This window comes from Colossoma macropomum, unplaced genomic scaffold, assembly GCF_904425465.1.
Source record: "Colossoma macropomum unplaced genomic scaffold, Colossoma_macropomum, whole genome shotgun sequence".
In the NCBI taxonomy this organism is placed as follows: domain Eukaryota; kingdom Metazoa; phylum Chordata; class Actinopteri; order Characiformes; family Serrasalmidae; genus Colossoma; species Colossoma macropomum.
The window spans coordinates 20028593-20045075 of record NW_023494786.1 but is presented as its reverse complement, the minus strand read 5'-3'; the positions used below and the strand labels follow the sequence as shown (position 1 = coordinate 20045075).

The following is a 16483-nucleotide window of genomic DNA, read 5'->3' as shown; positions in this document are numbered from 1 at the left end:
TGAGAAAAGTAAAGTTAAAAAGAAAAATAGTCAGTTAAATACAAATCATATTCAAGTAAATATATTATGTACACAAAATCTGTATTTTCCATAGTATAAATACTATTTCTATTTTTGTAAACACAGATATCCCTATGTACTACAGTGCCACGCAAAAGTAGTCAACATTATCAAGATTTTTTTGGATTATGCATTATACTTATACATATTTTTCCAATCAGGGTTCAGGAGGTCACTTTTGGTGTTATTTTGTGCCCTAATTTATGCCTTTTTATGACTTCCTCTTTAACGTTCGTGATATGTTCTATAAATTATTGCATCTCCTTTTTTGTACTTTTTATCTAGAAAATGTAGCTTATGAAAGAAATGATATCCAGGTTGTCCTTGTTTTTCCATCTGTGTAACTTTGGGGCTTCCATTTGGGTTGAATACTTATGCAAATATCTTCCAGTTTTTCTTTTTCAGTTTATCTGGATAAGTCACTTATTTGGCTTTGACAATTCAGAGCTGGAGCGTATGAGTTCACAATAAAAATACTGATTGACAATCAGCTTCATTTGAAATACAGAAAATGTTAATAACGTGTGTGAGTGAAAACTTTTACAAGGCACTGTGTACACTCAATGCATCTAAAACAAAGTCTTGTGTATACAGCTCCACATCGTCCTCCAACAATGCAATTTGTCTTAGAGCCAAAACCAGCACATGTATGGTCACAGCTTTCTGAGCTTGTTTTAGAAAGAGAGAGAGAGAGAGAGAGAGAGAGAGAGAGAGAGAGAGAGAGAGAAAGAGAGAGAGAGAGAGAGAGAGAGAGAGAGAGAAAGAGAGAAAGAGAGAGAGAGAGAGAAAGAGAGAAAGAGAGAGAGAGAGACAGAGAGACAGAAAGGTGTAGATATCCAGTATCACAGCTTCAGGTGGTGGAAAAGAAAAGCAGCATTCCTAAGCAAGCTTGAACATGTGTGATTCATGGACACCTTTTATAGGCAGAAGTCTCATACTGGCGCCGGATGTGAATATTTTAACTCTTTCCAAGGAAATTACATAATGTCAGCGCTGCAAGTAACAGCTAATAATTACTACAGATAGGATTATTGTAGTATTCATACTAGCATTCATTAAAAATACAGTTTTTATTATTTTTTGAAGTACATTTTGAACATATTCTACTTAACTCCCAGACCAGTGAAAAGCACAGTTTATTATGTATCTATAATGGAAACATCATGCATACTGTTTTTAATAGAACAGATTCTTGGTTACAATACATTTTTCAGGCTGTTGTTTGAACAATTACCATGTTACAAAAGAACAGTTGGTTCAGCGTGTGCAGTTGATGGGGTGGGGCTTATGGCTAGGAAAATGTAACAGAGCCTCCGCCAACAGCAAAGAAAGAAGCTGCTGCTTGTGGTCACTTTCACTACTCTGTACTTCAACTCAAATTCCCAGAGTTAATCCTCTTTCAGATTGGAATGCAAGCATCAAGATTTTGCTGCACTTAACAGGTAAGCATGTTTTCTACTGTACCTGTTTTAGGATTTAGATTGCTTTTGTAGGTGGTGCACATTTTTGCATGAACATCACAATAAATGAAGAGGAACTAAGAATATAACACAGTAGCCAATAATTAAGTATGCTCAAATGAGGTTTGGTGGATTTTCTAAAAGAAAATAAGAAAATAAGATATCCTCTACAGAGAACACACTTCTGCATTTTCATGTAGAATTACTGTTAATTTGCTGCATTTAACATATTTGGGGAAATTTAAAACATAAAATGAGGACTTGGCAAAAGTTATGGCACGTTTTATATTTCATGGTTGGTTTTGCAAGTATGTTAAAGTCACATAGAAATAGGAATTGTGCACTAAAATGGGCAGAAAATGCCATATTTAAGTTTGTTTCCTGTGAAATGTTAGAAAACTTAGAAAATGAACAAAACCTGTAATTTGACTGGGGGGGGTGTTCAGACTTTTACATACAACTGTGTAATATTAAAACATATTATTTACAAAATAGCAATTGTACACACATGTAAATGAAATAGATGCTTTGTATTTGACAACACTTTCATGTATTACAGTTTCTCATCTTATATTTGAAGCTCAGAAACATTGATTATTGTGTATGTTTCCTTTTTAAGATCTCAGACTGATGAATCCTCAGAAAGGAATGTATGTGCTGCCTAGAATAAACATTATAGACATTAAGAACCAACAAAAACAACTTCTTTACTTTGCATCTGTAGAGGACAATGAAAACCCTTTTACCACTGTTCCACATACCAGTCTTTATCTTCATCAGTTTTTCAGTACTTAAAACATGCCTAAGCATTTTAAAAATAGGTCAGAGGGTACCAGCATTTTCACAGTTTTCAGTGTCTCAGCACATGAATGGCTCACTACTGATTAAGCATCACACCAAAACAGAAATCTGAAACTTGTCTATAAATCCTGTGTTTATTAATATTGTTTAATGTGTATTTCTCTGTGAGGTTTGTGATATTATACTAGATTTATTGAACATTTAAAGTCTTTTTAGATGTACCATGCAACCAGTATAAGAAGAACATTAAAACATCCCCAAATCAAAAATGGCCCATTTCTACTTATTCTAAATAATGTTCACAATAAGACATTATAGCAAATGATCAAGTGTCTACCATTTCCATTTAAACACATTTTATAGGACAGATCTAGGTAACACTTTCTTATGAATAGAATGTAATGCATTATGGTTGATACATAAATAATAATTTTAATAAGTAGGGATGCACCGATTATGACTGATCATGGTCGATTACAACCAAATAAGCCAATGGCTGATTTTATTAACCTTTTTAACCCAAAGTTCATACATTTACACACATTTACAGTACTTTCTATTGAATCCAGAATCATAACACAAAAATAAATGACATTATTTGCTCTTTGATGGGCCAAATAGGCATTCAAGTGAAAAATCATTTGCTTATTTAATTAACATGAATCAAATAAAGAGCTACATTGAAAGTAGGAGGCAACTGGCTGTTTAGTGCAATGAATCGTATAACTATGCTATGACATTTTGGTATAGCATGATTTGGTATGGTGGTGTAGCAGCAGCTTTCAAATACAGGACGAGTATTTGTGGCTCATGTTATTTACACCATAAAATTGCAACACAGATGAGGCAAAAGAAAAATAAGACATTTGCTAATTGCTGTTTGCTTGTTTGGGGCAAAAATCCTCCTGGTAAAAGATCCTGGTAACTCAGTAGATGTTTTGTTCTGATATCTCAGCTTGTTTGTAATCTGATTCCATTTATCTTCACAGAATTACACAAAGGAGCTACGATGACTAAGATGTGTCTAAATCTCACCACTACAGTTGAGTGTAACTGCTCAGTCAGTGACTTCAAACGCACTGTCTACCCAGCTGCCTATCTATCTATCTTCTTAATTGGACTAATTGGAAACCTTGTGTCATTATGTTTCTTCATTGGTGTGAGGAGGACAGTGAAGACCTTCACTCCAGTCAACCTCTTCATGCTGAACCTCCTCATATCAGACCTGATGTTGGTGTGTTCGCTGCCATTCCGAGCTGTCTACTACCTTTTGGATTCCAACTGGGTCTTTGGAGACATCACTTGTCGCATCATGGCTTTTGTGTTCTACATTAACATGTACGGCAGTGTTTATTTTTTAATGGTGCTTAGTGTAGTTCGCTTTGTGGCCATTATCAGACCATACAGTTACATGCACTTACAGAATAGCCGAGGAGCTGTGCTGGTATGTGTCTTGGTTTGGCTGTTGGTGTCTTCAGCCTCCATCCCTCTTTTAGCTTCAGGAACATCTCAGGATTCATCTGGTAACATCAAATGCCTGGAGCTGGACTTGTCTTTGGTGAATAGCATTATCATTCTAAACAAAGGTGCTTTGTGCTTGGGCTTCATTCTTCCCTTCATTGTTATCTCTTTCTCTTACATAATTGTGGCTGGGAAATTGCTACGGAACGTGCAAGGGAAAAAAGCACCGCACTATAAAAAATCTTGCTCTCTGGTAATCATTGTTCTTCTCATTTTTCTAGTATGCTTCTTGCCTTATCACGTTGTGCGCACTGTCTTTCTGGATGCTGAAAAAGAGGTACACGAGAACGGTTATGGGGATTCATGCCAGCGCATTGCATTCATAAGAAAAGCCGCGGTTGTCACGCTCTGCCTGGCAGCGTGCAACAGCTGCTTGGACCCTGTCCTCTACTTCTTTGTAGGAGAAAACTTCTGGAGCTACTGGAAGAAAAAGAGAAGACGGTCCCAAAGGAAAAGACTTGATCACAGGAATAAGGACCCAAGAAATACTACAAGGGCAGAGCAGTGAGACGGCCATGCTTAGAGTGACAGCTGAAAAATTACAGGCGAAAGTGACAAGGATGGGACTGAACTTGCAGCAGAGTTTTCCAATAACATTATGCCCAGTGAAACGTGACAGCCGTTATGAACTGTGTCCAAACTACTCAACATTTGTCTGTATCTTTAGGATCAAAGAGTTTTCTGAGGCATTCAAAATGACAATATTTTCTTTGTAAAAGCATAGTACAACCTTTTAGCCTGGTTATAGAATTGTAGGTACACTTTAAAAAAGTATATGTTGAGAAAAGTCAAAATATTGAGTTAACATAATGCATTAGGAATGTTGAGATTTGTTTGATGTTCTCATCCAGAAAATCTTTCAGTCTAATCATGTTACAGCGGTAAGCTAATTAAGCATTAGGGGTCTTGCCTAGGGACGCTACTTTAGAGTTATCTAAACCCTCCAATTATCTATTAAATACTTGTTGCAACATGGTGCTTGTTCAATAGAAATGACAATAGCAACATCGCTTTTCTGAGCTTTAGGTAACAGTCGGTATGGACGAGTGGGTGACACTACTGCCCTCCACCCAGCATACTGTGTTTTCATTCTCTGTTAAGGAAAAGTACCAAGAGTCTTTGGGCAAGACTCCTAATGTTATGTTCTATGTTATACCTCGATAACATTATTATACTGTACGTCAATCTGGATAAAACTGTCTGCTAGGGTTTGTAGGAGTATTAATGTTTACTAGTCAACTAATCGTCATTATCAAATGAAAAAGATGGACATCTTTACATATTTTGTTTGTAGCTTGCTAACAGGGGCTGGGTCAGAGATGTGAGATGTGCACTGCAGAGAATTTTTGTTGTATTTAAGCAAGTTTGGGACTCTCTTCCCAGACTGTCTGATATAAGCTGCATGTTTAAAATCACCACAGCTCTCAGACACTCATCTCTAACAGAGAACTTTCACTGGGAAACAAGTAATTGTTTATCAAACTAAATGCTAGTAGCAAGCAGTTGCATCTACGCAGCAGTAAACCTCAAAGAGTGAGATACAGGCCAAGTCGCTGAAGCAGGAAACACTCATGACATCCCAAACCTACTCAATCAGGCTTATGAGCCTGTATTTCAACACAGTTTTACTCAGCTTGCAGTGGATTTGAATTTATTTTGTGTACTATTTTCACAGTGATTAAGTTTTTTGGGCTTTGTATTTAGCTGAAAAAAAAGAATTTCCATTTTTTCCTTCTGCCTGTTCATTGCAGTTTTTACCACAGCTGTATTCAGTCACAGTGCTCAACTAGTCTAGACTGCTGCCCACTGCACAGACTAGATTTATTAGTCATCTAGTCGACTAATCTGTCAGATTTTAACTGCAGCCTAGAGCTGGATGAACAAAAAAATCTAAGCTAGTTAAACAACTTTACCTTAGTAAAGATGACTACAAAGGAAGCTGTTAAGAAAACTCAAAAGTAGTAATTCTATGGCATTGAGGAAAGAATACTTCTCCACTTTTAATAAAAAATAATAATAAATGTTTAGGAACATTCATTATTATTTTTTATTAAAAGTGGAGAAGTATTCTCACCTTGTATGCACCTAGTGTATCTCACCTAGTATGCACCTTGGCCCGGATGCACAGATCTAGGAGAAATCTTGACTTGGTGTAGAACCTTTACATTATATGGAGGTTCTTTAAACTTTTAAATGTTTTTTTACATCTCATTTACAAAAGTGGTTCCTTAAAGATCCATCTATTGAAAGACTTTTCAGGCAAGTAAAAGTGGTTTCTTCTATGGCATCACTCTAAAGAACCTCTTTTTGCACCTTTATTGAATAGTGTATTGATGACTCTGTAGCTCCTAACATTGTATAATATGCATTCTCACTGTTTTTAATGGAATAATATGCTTACTGTTCTTGTAATGACCTTATAAAATGTTGCAGTTGGTGCACTATATATTAAAACGAGGCACTTAAAGGTGCAGTGTGTACGATTTAGGGGGATCTGTTAACAGAAATGGCATGTAGTACACAAAACCATGTTTTCATTAGTGTACAGTCCTGTAACTACAAATTGTTCTGTTTTCGTTCGCTTGGAATGAGCCCTTTATATCTACATAGTGAGCAGATCCTCGTCCAACAGAGGCGCTGCCATTTTTTTACAGTAGCCCAGAATGGTGGCTCTAGAGAGTGGCTTTCGCATTTTTACATCGAATTTGGTGGCACTATAGCGCCGGCTGGAAGACGTCTAAAGAAGAAAAATCAGTGGTTGGGGCGGTGTTGGCTAACCATTTTGTGTTGTGAGAAGTTTGAGAACCCAAATTTTGACAAATGGAGGATCATTCCTATTATTTAGCGCAAGAAAAGCGAGGGAGGGTCAATTCTCGTCATCCCAAAGGCGAAAATATGAAGAAGCAAAACAAAATTGGGACAGACAAAGGCAGAAAATCTGATGGCCATCATAGGTTCTACTATACGCTTGGAAAGGGATGGGTGAGGCAGGGGTCTCACACACTGCTCCTTTAAAAGTAGAGCTTGTAGTTCAGCCTAGAGGTTGTGCTTGTATTTTTGACATACTCTGTGGTTCAAAACTTTTTATTGTAAAGCAGTAGAGATGAAACGATATTAAAATTTCATATCACGATTATCATGACCAAAATTATCACGATTATCGGTATTATCGCGATATTGTTCAAATGTTTTGAGAAGTAAAATAAATAAAAAAATAAATACTGATACACAAACTGAAACTCTTTTCACCAACTTTTATATTAACACAAATAGAATTGGCAGCAATATGCACTTTCTGTTTGCATAAACATTAAAAAATAAGGTCAATACATTTTTAGTATTACTTTTGTATTACTTACAATACTTGTAATACTCTGTAAACAAAAGAATAGCAAATGTATTATTATTACAGTTATTATTATTATTATTATTATTAATAATAATAATAATAATTACAATAACTAGGGATTTCCCTGCATAGAGAATTAAATCTCGACCAATTCTGAGGTGGGTCTTAATGGAAAATTACACAAACCATGACATTTCTTCTATTTCGAAGTCCCCACAGACTTCTCCGTTAAAGTTAACCTTGCAGAAAAAAAAGTAGCGGGTGGTGGTCGCGAAATGACTCGTAAGGTTGGATGTGTTGCTCCCTTTTGCCGCTGTTTTCTTTCGGCCTGTTCTGCAGACAGGGTGGTCATCTGCAGACAGGGTGGTCATCTTCAATTAACTTTCCTTCTGCATCCTTATAAAACCCAAAATATGACCAAACGTCAGACTTGGTCTTCTTAGAAGGCTGAAACATCTCCGAATCTCCGAGTTTTCACACCGCGGTAATCGACCGCGGTTTTAACGATACTTTAAAGTTCAAACGGTACTACTAACCGTCATTAATTTTACCGCGGTTTACCGTGAAACCGGTAACCGTTTCATCTCTATAATGCAGATTATTTTGGATACCAGTGTCCCAAAAACAATAAACTTATTGTCTAAGCTTCAAACATTGAAATCCTATCAAAGTTGCATACAACAAGCGTATACACTAAATGACATTTTTGCATGTTGTTTGTTTCTCACATATTACCAGCCTAGGGTGTGTTATAACATTCTAATCTAAAGGCAAAACGATCTTCAAACAGAAAAAAAAACAGGCTCATAAAACTGAAAGCAGTAACAGTGAAATCAGTATATTTTAATCATGCAAGCTTGACCTATTTATATTGTATAGTAAAAAGTTTGGGTTTGCACTGATACAAGGAAAGCAGCTTACAAAAAAGTAGAATTCTCATGATGTCAGAACCCAACTCACAGAGAATTTGTAGGAATTGTAAGTGATGGGGATTGTATGATCTCATATGAATTAAGTAAAAATCCCCCAACTACTAAAGCCTAGCCTTAGCATGCAAATTTGCATTCATGAAAGTGTCTAGCCTTCTCTGATTAACTTGTTCTGTATTTGTGCCTCACCTACAGCCTGACCATAATGTATCGTTGTGATCAGTTTGTGTCTGAGAAACGTAGCCATAAATGACACATAGTTGTGATTAAATTCATGCAAAACTCTAAGGTAAGGTCATCATTGATCAAAGGAATAGTAATGACAACCACTGCTTTCCATTTTGTTGGGGAAACAAACAGAGTTAGTGAGATAAGATCAACATTATTGTAAAGCAGCCTGTTGAAGAACTAATATAGTGAAGTAGTGAAGCCAGAGGCTTATTTACAGTACTGAAACTGGTTAACATGGACTAGACTCAGGTTCAGAATCAACAACCTTATTCTTCATTATTATATGATATATGTAATAACAGGAGACTATGTCATTGTTTTAATAAAGAAATTAGCAAGGTCATAGGCACTGTGGAAATGCACTCCAGGAATGAAGTTACATTAAACACATAGCACAAGCACACACATAGTTTGTCTAGCCTACATAAAATAAGTCTCAGCGTTTGATTTTAATGTCCAGTGCCTGTCCACAAAAAAGCTTTTTTTCTATTAATAATGTTAGTAGCATCTGGGATTAAAAAAACAAACATTTTAAAGCCAATGAGAAGTAATAGTGGCACCTATATGTATACATAATGTGATTTTAAAAAAGGACAAAAATGTATACATACATGCCATGATCCTTTTTGGGATTATGCAATAAGCACCTTTGACAAAATTGTTAATGTGTTGCTTGGCAAAGCTTGGGGAGTAATTTAAAGATAACCTTATACCCTGATACATTTTAAAGCTTTGAAATAAATCCTAGAAGGCACATCCTCTGTGGTGTTTGAGGCTGGCCAATAAAGGTTTATACATTGCTTACTTCAAAGTATTTACTTGCAGCTCCATCTGCTGGGCTTTCTCTGTAACACATGCATCACCTATAAATACATGGACTTGTGCCCCCTGTGGTGGAAATGGGAACGTTTAAGTGTACATGTAGGCTTTCTTTGGGCCACATAAGTGGATTTTACAATGATCTGCAAGCCTACTTTACATAGGAAGATCCAAATTACTAATATATATACTATATTTTCTGTTCACCAGTTCTTTCAATTTAAGTGTCTGAATATACCGCATATTAATTGAAGTTGAAAAAGCTGCTTAAAGCTGACATGGGATAGGACCAGAGGTGGGTAGTAACTAGTTACATGTACTCAAGTACATTTACTTAAGTAAAATATTGATTGATTTGTACTTTCCTGAGTACCTACTTTTTTTTCAAGTATATTAGTGAGTAAAGAAATCTTTTTACATTTTAGTCATTCATATTTAGTTACTAATTCCTTTTTTGGGTTTAATTTCATAATGGATTGTTGGTAACAACATCTGTACCACTTTGTGATTGGTCATACCTCTGACTTTTGAGCTTTAGCATTTTATTTTAGACCAAAAGAATCTGAAAAAGAGAAGAATAGTGCCTAACTTCAGTTCCTGTGCTGATAGTAGCTGCATGTAGTAAGACATTCCACTGCAATTTTATTAGTTACTCAGTACTTAAAGGGCAATTCCACTGATTTTTCAAAATGTATGCATAATCATTGAGATGTAAACAAAGTCACTCAGAGGTGTGAAATGGTTCATTGTAGAGAAACTTACAAACTTAGATTTCTTCATAGTGGTGGTGATATGAACCAGGTCTACAACACAAATATAGCCATTTTATTCACTAACCAAAACTACCAGTGAAGCTACATCTGTCTTTGGGGACTAATCTACCCTATGATGCCCTATATGTATCTCTATTAATGGAGGTTAAGTACATTCTAGACTAAAAGTTTTCTCAAAATCTTCATAGTGTCAGGCATCAGGTAGCGTTTTCATAACCATTTCATGTATTAACTTTTGTGATATAGCTTTTAGAGGCATTAAACTCTTCACATCTGGTTCCTTTCATCACTACTGTGAACAATTCTGACTTGGTAAGTTTCTCTAGAACAGAGCATTTCACAACAAACCACTCTGAATGACTTTGTTTATGTTTTAAGAATTGACTTATGGAAAATTTTTGAAAAACTGGTGGCATTCCACTTTGAGTAGATTTTTGGCTTGCTTTTGTACTTCTGCTTAAGTTATTATTCAGGAAAGTACTTTTACTTTTACTTGAGTCATTATTTTACCCAAGTATTAATATTTTTACGTGAGTATAGGTTTAGGCTAGTCCTCTTCTAACTCTGAAGAGGACTGGCCTACAAAGAAATATTTTAATGGCTTTATTTGTATTTTGTGGATTTACAACAGTGGCAAATGCCACACCTGATGATGATGATGAAACTGGTGCGCAGTAATTCAGAGCTGTAGTGTCCTGAAGCCATGATCTCTCTGACTTCTGGCAGCTTGGGCTGTTTGTAAGTGTGATCTAGTTTGCATTTGAATGTATTAAAAATAGTTCACTCACTGTTGGGGCTATGAACATTTTTATTTTTCACCTTTTTGTGCACATTTGCTAGTTTAAAAATTCTTTTAAAAACGTCTAAATGTCAACTTAGAGAAATTGCAAGGGGGATTTCCTTTATTTTGTAGGTAATATTATAGCACCTATTTTACTCACAACTGAACTACACTCTTTTTCTTAAAGGTGAGTAGATTAACTACCGTAGCTTTACCCTTCACAGTTGTTTTCTCTAATGTTTATTGACCATTCAGTATTGATATCACGATTGATAGTGCCTGTTGGCTGAAACCTAATCATAAACAGAATGATTAGTTTCTGCACTATATAAAGAAAACAAGTAAACTGGAATGAATATTAGGAAAGGACTGATTTAAAACAGTATGCTTCTGCTTAGGTACCACTCTCAATTAGTTACATTTTTATCTTGACTGAAACAGTAAAAAGCAGAATGCCAGTTGTCTAGCAAAGCTACATATATACGGTAGGTCCAAACGTTTGTCGACACGTACATCAAGGGTTTTATACTGTGGCACCAAGACATCAGGATATATTATACAGAGGGTTTGTCCCTGCTTTGCCTTAGTAACAACCTCTAATCTTCTGTGAAGGCTTTACACTAGATGTTGGAACATTGCTGTGAGGATTTGATTTCAATTAGCCACAAGTGCATTTGTGAGGTCAGCTACTGATGTCCGATGATTAGAAATTAAAATTATTAGATTCTAAAAAAACTTGCAGAGGTATATTTGTTCACCATGTTAGTGACAGGAGCCAGATGTCAGAAGATGTTAATGCCTCTAAATCTATCTCACATGGTGTTATTACATGTATTACATGAAATGTTTACAAATATGCTGCCTGGTGCCTGAGACATTGTTTAATGACAGTTTAAGATATGGTTGTAGCATTGTAGGAGAATAGTTCCCAAAACCTTTACCATTATCAACAGAATAAAGTCTGTAAAAACTCATTCACTGGTGGCTTTGGATAGTAAATTAAAAGGCTATATTCGTGTCATTGACATTGTGACCTCCTGTCACCACCATTATAAAGAAATCTGAGTAGGTAAGTTCCTCTATAATGAACCATTTAACATCAAAACACTCTGAATGACTTTGTTTACTTCTTAAGAACTGAATTATGAAGACCTTTAGAAAAAAAAATCCCCTTTAAAGCAGATGAATTCGCTGATTAGAATGGGACATATAGTTATTAGATAGTATTAGATAGATAGTATAATATTATTTGGGCCATATTGTGAATGAACCAGAATTGCCCTATAGAGCTGAACACATGAAATAGAGAGCTACGTCTGCTTGGAGCACTGCGCATGCGCGAAAAGATTGTGTACATTCTTGAACGAAAAAATGATGGCGGTTGTCCAAATGGTTAAAGAGTCCAGCGTACGTTCGGCTGGAGGCTGAGTGTGAAAAGTGACAAGAACAGTTGGGAAACGTTGGTTTATTTCGGAGAGGACACAGCGTTTCCTTGAATTTCCACCCCTTCTACTAGGAAAAGCAACTCGATAATGTCCTGCTCTCGAATTCTTGCATTCTTGAAGCTCGCCGTGCTAGCTTCTAGCCAGCCGTAAGTCGTACAGACGGGGGTTTAGCTAAGAGTGACGAGCCACGTAGCTTATATTTAGCCACACAGCTAGCTGGCTTGTTAGCTCGCTTTCTAGTTTTGTCAGCGGTGCCTGTCTGCCAATCCTCGGACCAGGGGAATACAAGCAGTTTTATGATATTGACACCGCTGAATACGAATATCCATCGCTGAAAAAGCGGAACGAGGAACAACTGCGGTGAGTAACTTATTACTTATCGTTAGCTAGCTTAGCTTGTTTGTTTACACATTCTGCAAATCGTAGCGAGCAAATCACACAAATATTATGCGGTAATGGTTGGAAATAAAATGTATTATATGGAGCATGTTGCCTGACATATCACGAGAACTCGGCTTCCTCTGTAGTCTTTCTGTCTGCGTGTCTAAATCGCTCTTTATCCGGGAAGAACGGGGTATTTGCGACTCAACGGGACATGAAATGCACACGTCAACGTTATCTGGATGCATGCACTTCGCTAACTGTCTGGGTAAGCTAGTCAACGCTTTTTGACAGATGGTGCAGTCGTTAAACTAAACTCAAATCGTTTTAGTCTAAGCCATAAGATTTAAAAAATTATATTTGAGGGAAATTGAAGAACTAGCTTGTTGAATGACTTATGAGTAGTTAAGTTGGTAGGTAGCCAGACAGATGGACAGCTAGCTAGCCTGTGTGTATCGTTCTGCACTGTATACCAAACAGTTCAGCTAAATAGACTGCTTTTCCAGCCAATTTTAATCTCTTGTCCATGAAAGCTTGGTGGAGATTGACTGACTGGCAGTCCTCCCTAATGGCCTTCATTTTTGTGTGCCAGGCTTTTCTTTTGATCGCTGTAGCTAGTAATGATGTTTACTCGGTCATTCCTTTAGATGTGGGAGCAGCTTTCAGATTCTTAGAAATCCACAAGGCAGTATTGGAGAAAACACACACAAACATACTGATTTTAAAAACCTATTAGCCCATATATTTATAAAACTCTCAAAGAGCACAAAAATAGTGGAATAAATAAATAATGAAGGTAATGTTTTCCCAGCATTTTCAGATGCAACAGTTACTGCATTGTTAACACATCTTGCTTTTAGGGATGCTCTGATATAAGAATTGTATGCTGATGCCAGTATCTGATATTTTTCATGTACATGTCTGCTGATGTCTGTCTATGCATTTTATGATGCGTCATAAAATATTAATTTGACATGTCAGTCAATCTTAACATATGTCTGATATCGATTATTTTTATTTACTTATTTTTTAAATACATGTTTTAGGTTTTTTGGGGGTGCATATGCCAAAACCAATATGTACCTTGTTTGTTTGCACATACTGCCAATTGCAGCAAGCAAATCACACAACTATGTGGTAGTGTTTTGAAATAAAATTGAATATAAGTAGCTAGCTACCTAGCATATCACAATAACTCCACTTCCTCTGTAGCCTTCCTGTCCGCATATCTTGCCACACTTTTATCCCTGAGCAGTGTGGTGTCTGCAAAGTAAACAGAGCATAAAATGCACCACCGTGTTATATGGCTGCATGTACTTTGCTAGTTGATGCTTTCTTGCACATGCTGTACCCTTTAAAATAAACTCAGATTATATTTTAGGTTGATGCACAAGAAATTGAGGACAAGCCTGTTGAATGAGTTCCTAGTTAAGTGGGTAGGTAGACTGCTAGATGGACAGATAGCTAGCCTCTGCGTATGATTCTGCATCATTTAAGAAAATAAATGCCATTACTTGTTCTGTTATTAAACATTTAAGATCATATTTAATTAATAAAGAAAATGTGTGTCTTTCAGCGGGGTCCTTAACCATTTCTGCAGGTTTCTTTGTTCAGATCATTTCAGGAGAAACATTTGGTGTAGACATTGCTCCCCTTTGTATTTTTTTTCTGCTGTACTGCCGGTGTAATGCCTCACCGTTTTGCCACATACTTGTGCTCTAACCAAGACAGTGTCTGTTTGTTTCTTGTCTGAGTGTGCGCATTGTGCATGGAGTAGTCAGCTTTTGTGTTTCCACGGCAGATTAGGTTGCATTTAATCCTTCTGAATATCAGTAGGCCGTGATTTGGCCCAGTGCCAAATTGTGATGAGAACTTCAGCTGCACCGCCACGTCTGCAAAAGTGAGATTAATGATGCCTAACCTCATATGGGACTGTGCTGATGTGGTGTGTTGGGGCTGAAGTCCTTGAAGAAATGTCAAATTTACTAATAATGGTGACAGTAAAAGTTGGTTTTGTTTTTTGCTCGTGGATGCATTATGCTGTGTATCGTCACTGTCGTTCTGAAATGACTAATCTCAGACTCTGCAGCGTCACACAACTAATATGTATCCAGTTAGAAATACAATGATTTCTACACAGTATCAAAATTTTAAACTATATCATCAATGAAAGCACCACTCTGCTCATGGAAGTTGCAATACGTCATTCTCAGCTGACTGCTCAAGATTGACGATTCCTAGTCACTCATCTAACATGGAGAAAAAGCTGTTTTCAAACACAATGTATTGTATTCCTGCTTTGTTAGAAGAAAATCATCTCTGTTTTCTATTTCTCAGTATATATGTCACATATGAGGTGGGTTTGGAAGGAAAGTAAAGTTCTGTAAACTGTTAATGTTAGCTGGTTAGCTAGTTTGTTTTTTGCAACTGTGAGTGATGAACTCGTGTGAAGTGAAATGTAATGCACCCGGAAGCAAATAGATTTTTCGTGTTCTCATGTCTTCTGAATTTAATAGGCTTTTTCATCAGGCAGATATCATACACGTTCAGTGTGACCACAGCTTTAGTGTTAACCTGGTTTTCACTCAAATGTGTTAACCTGCCTTCTAATAAGCACATCCTGCTTTTTTTTACCTTTTACAAAGATGCTGTGTGAACGTCCCCTTAGTCTCTTCCAAAGTTCTGTCATTTGCCATCTTTTATGGAAACCACTGTCAGTGATTAAAACTAGGCATGTAGATGCATCTATTTTTGCATTTTTTTATATTTTTATAACTGACTTGCCGTATTTTATGAGACTACTCTTTTGCACAGATAATCAAATTTGCGATTTTTTTTGTTTTGAAATAATTATGTAAAAGATAATTAGAGCTCTTTATTATTACAAGAGACACGTTTAAAAATAAAATATTCAGAGTCAAATCTTGACCCCTGAATCACCCTCTATCAGCCTGATGTGAATATTGGTATCACTGCTGCAAGGAAATTCAGTTTGCCAGGTATTTTTCTTTCATGTCACTTCATTGTAGAGTTGAGCAGAAAAACTGAATTGATTTTTTTTTGTAAAATGGTAATTGTTCATTGTGTTTTTACATATAATTAAAACATGCCAGTACATAATCTTGTTGTCACAACATTCTGAATACCTGTAATTCACAGATCCACATAGAGGGATTGTGTGGTCAATGCACTTACACAAAGAGAAAATTCCTGCATTTTGTTTGTGCAATTTACCTGGAGAGCTGTTTGTAACCTGAAATGGCTTTGAGTAATGTGCTGGCCTGCTGCTGCAGAATTTGGGTTGATATGATGCAATTTAGCATCACAGGCTGCAAGTATGGACTGTTCTAGGTTATGTCATGTCACGATGGTGGTGACAGTCAATTTATCATTAGATTGCGCAGCTCCAGGGATCAGAGTGCAGAGGACTGCTTAGGTTTTTCCCTTGATTTAACACGTGTAAATAATCTGAAAGTTTAACCTGTTAATGTCCGTATCTGAAATTTTACAATTCTTCTGCTCCCTATGTTCCTTAAACATAAATTAGATTTTTTGAAGTTAATCAAGTTATATAACTAAAAAGTGGGCTTTTAATTACTTAATAAATGCAGCTATTAAAATTTAACAAAACCACAGAAATTGCAAATAAATTGACATATAATTGAAAGGAATCAAATCAGCCTTTTTGGATGCATGTCCAAGATGTATCTGTACAACATATCTACAGATCAGTTTTTTACAGACCAATCAGAACAAGGTCTGTGGCATTTTTCCTCATTGGACATGAATTAATTAAGCCATGCATGAGGTTCAGTCTTTATGTGCAAAACCCAGTCAGAGAATGTGCTTTGTTTAGGTGCTGTGGGAATGAAGTTTGACCAGATGTACAAAGCAAAGTAGCTAAAAAAGATACTGAAACTAGGCACTGGAAAA

The 16483-nt window shown here is 36.4% G+C and overlaps 2 protein-coding genes across 3 annotated transcripts in view; both read left to right on the top strand.

Annotated features, from left to right (window-relative positions):
* The first annotated feature begins 549 nt into the window (after positions 1-549).
* cysltr2b (cysteinyl leukotriene receptor 2b) lies at positions 550-4596 on the top strand. Its single transcript, XM_036563315.1, has 2 exons — positions 550-1502; positions 3311-4596. Exons 1-2 carry the CDS (start codon positions 1334-1336, stop codon positions 4348-4350), a joined length of 1209 nt encoding a protein of 402 aa, XP_036419208.1. The 5' UTR covers positions 550-1333; the 3' UTR covers positions 4351-4596.
* Positions 4597-12064: 7468 nt separating this feature from the next.
* Positions 12065-16483, top strand: part of fndc3a (fibronectin type III domain containing 3A) — a 73882-nt gene continuing 69463 nt past the window's right edge. Inside the window, exon 1 of one of the 2 annotated variants that reach the window (XM_036563293.1) lies at positions 12065-12529. The gene's annotated coding sequence lies outside the window, so the exon portion shown is untranslated. Of the gene's footprint in view, positions 12530-12697; positions 12819-16483 lie in introns of those variants that run through there. The other variant, XM_036563299.1, reaches the window with a different exon arrangement.

Excerpts from the sequence above, each read along its gene's own strand:
- cysltr2b (XM_036563315.1), top strand. The coding sequence starts at position 1,334 with ATGGGGTGGGGCTTATGGCTAGGAAAATGTAACAGAGCCTCCGCCAAC. Across the intron at positions 1,503-3,310 it reads GATTTTGCTGCACTTAACAG|AATTACACAAAGGAGCTACG; the intron begins GTAAGCATGTTT and ends TTATCTTCACAG.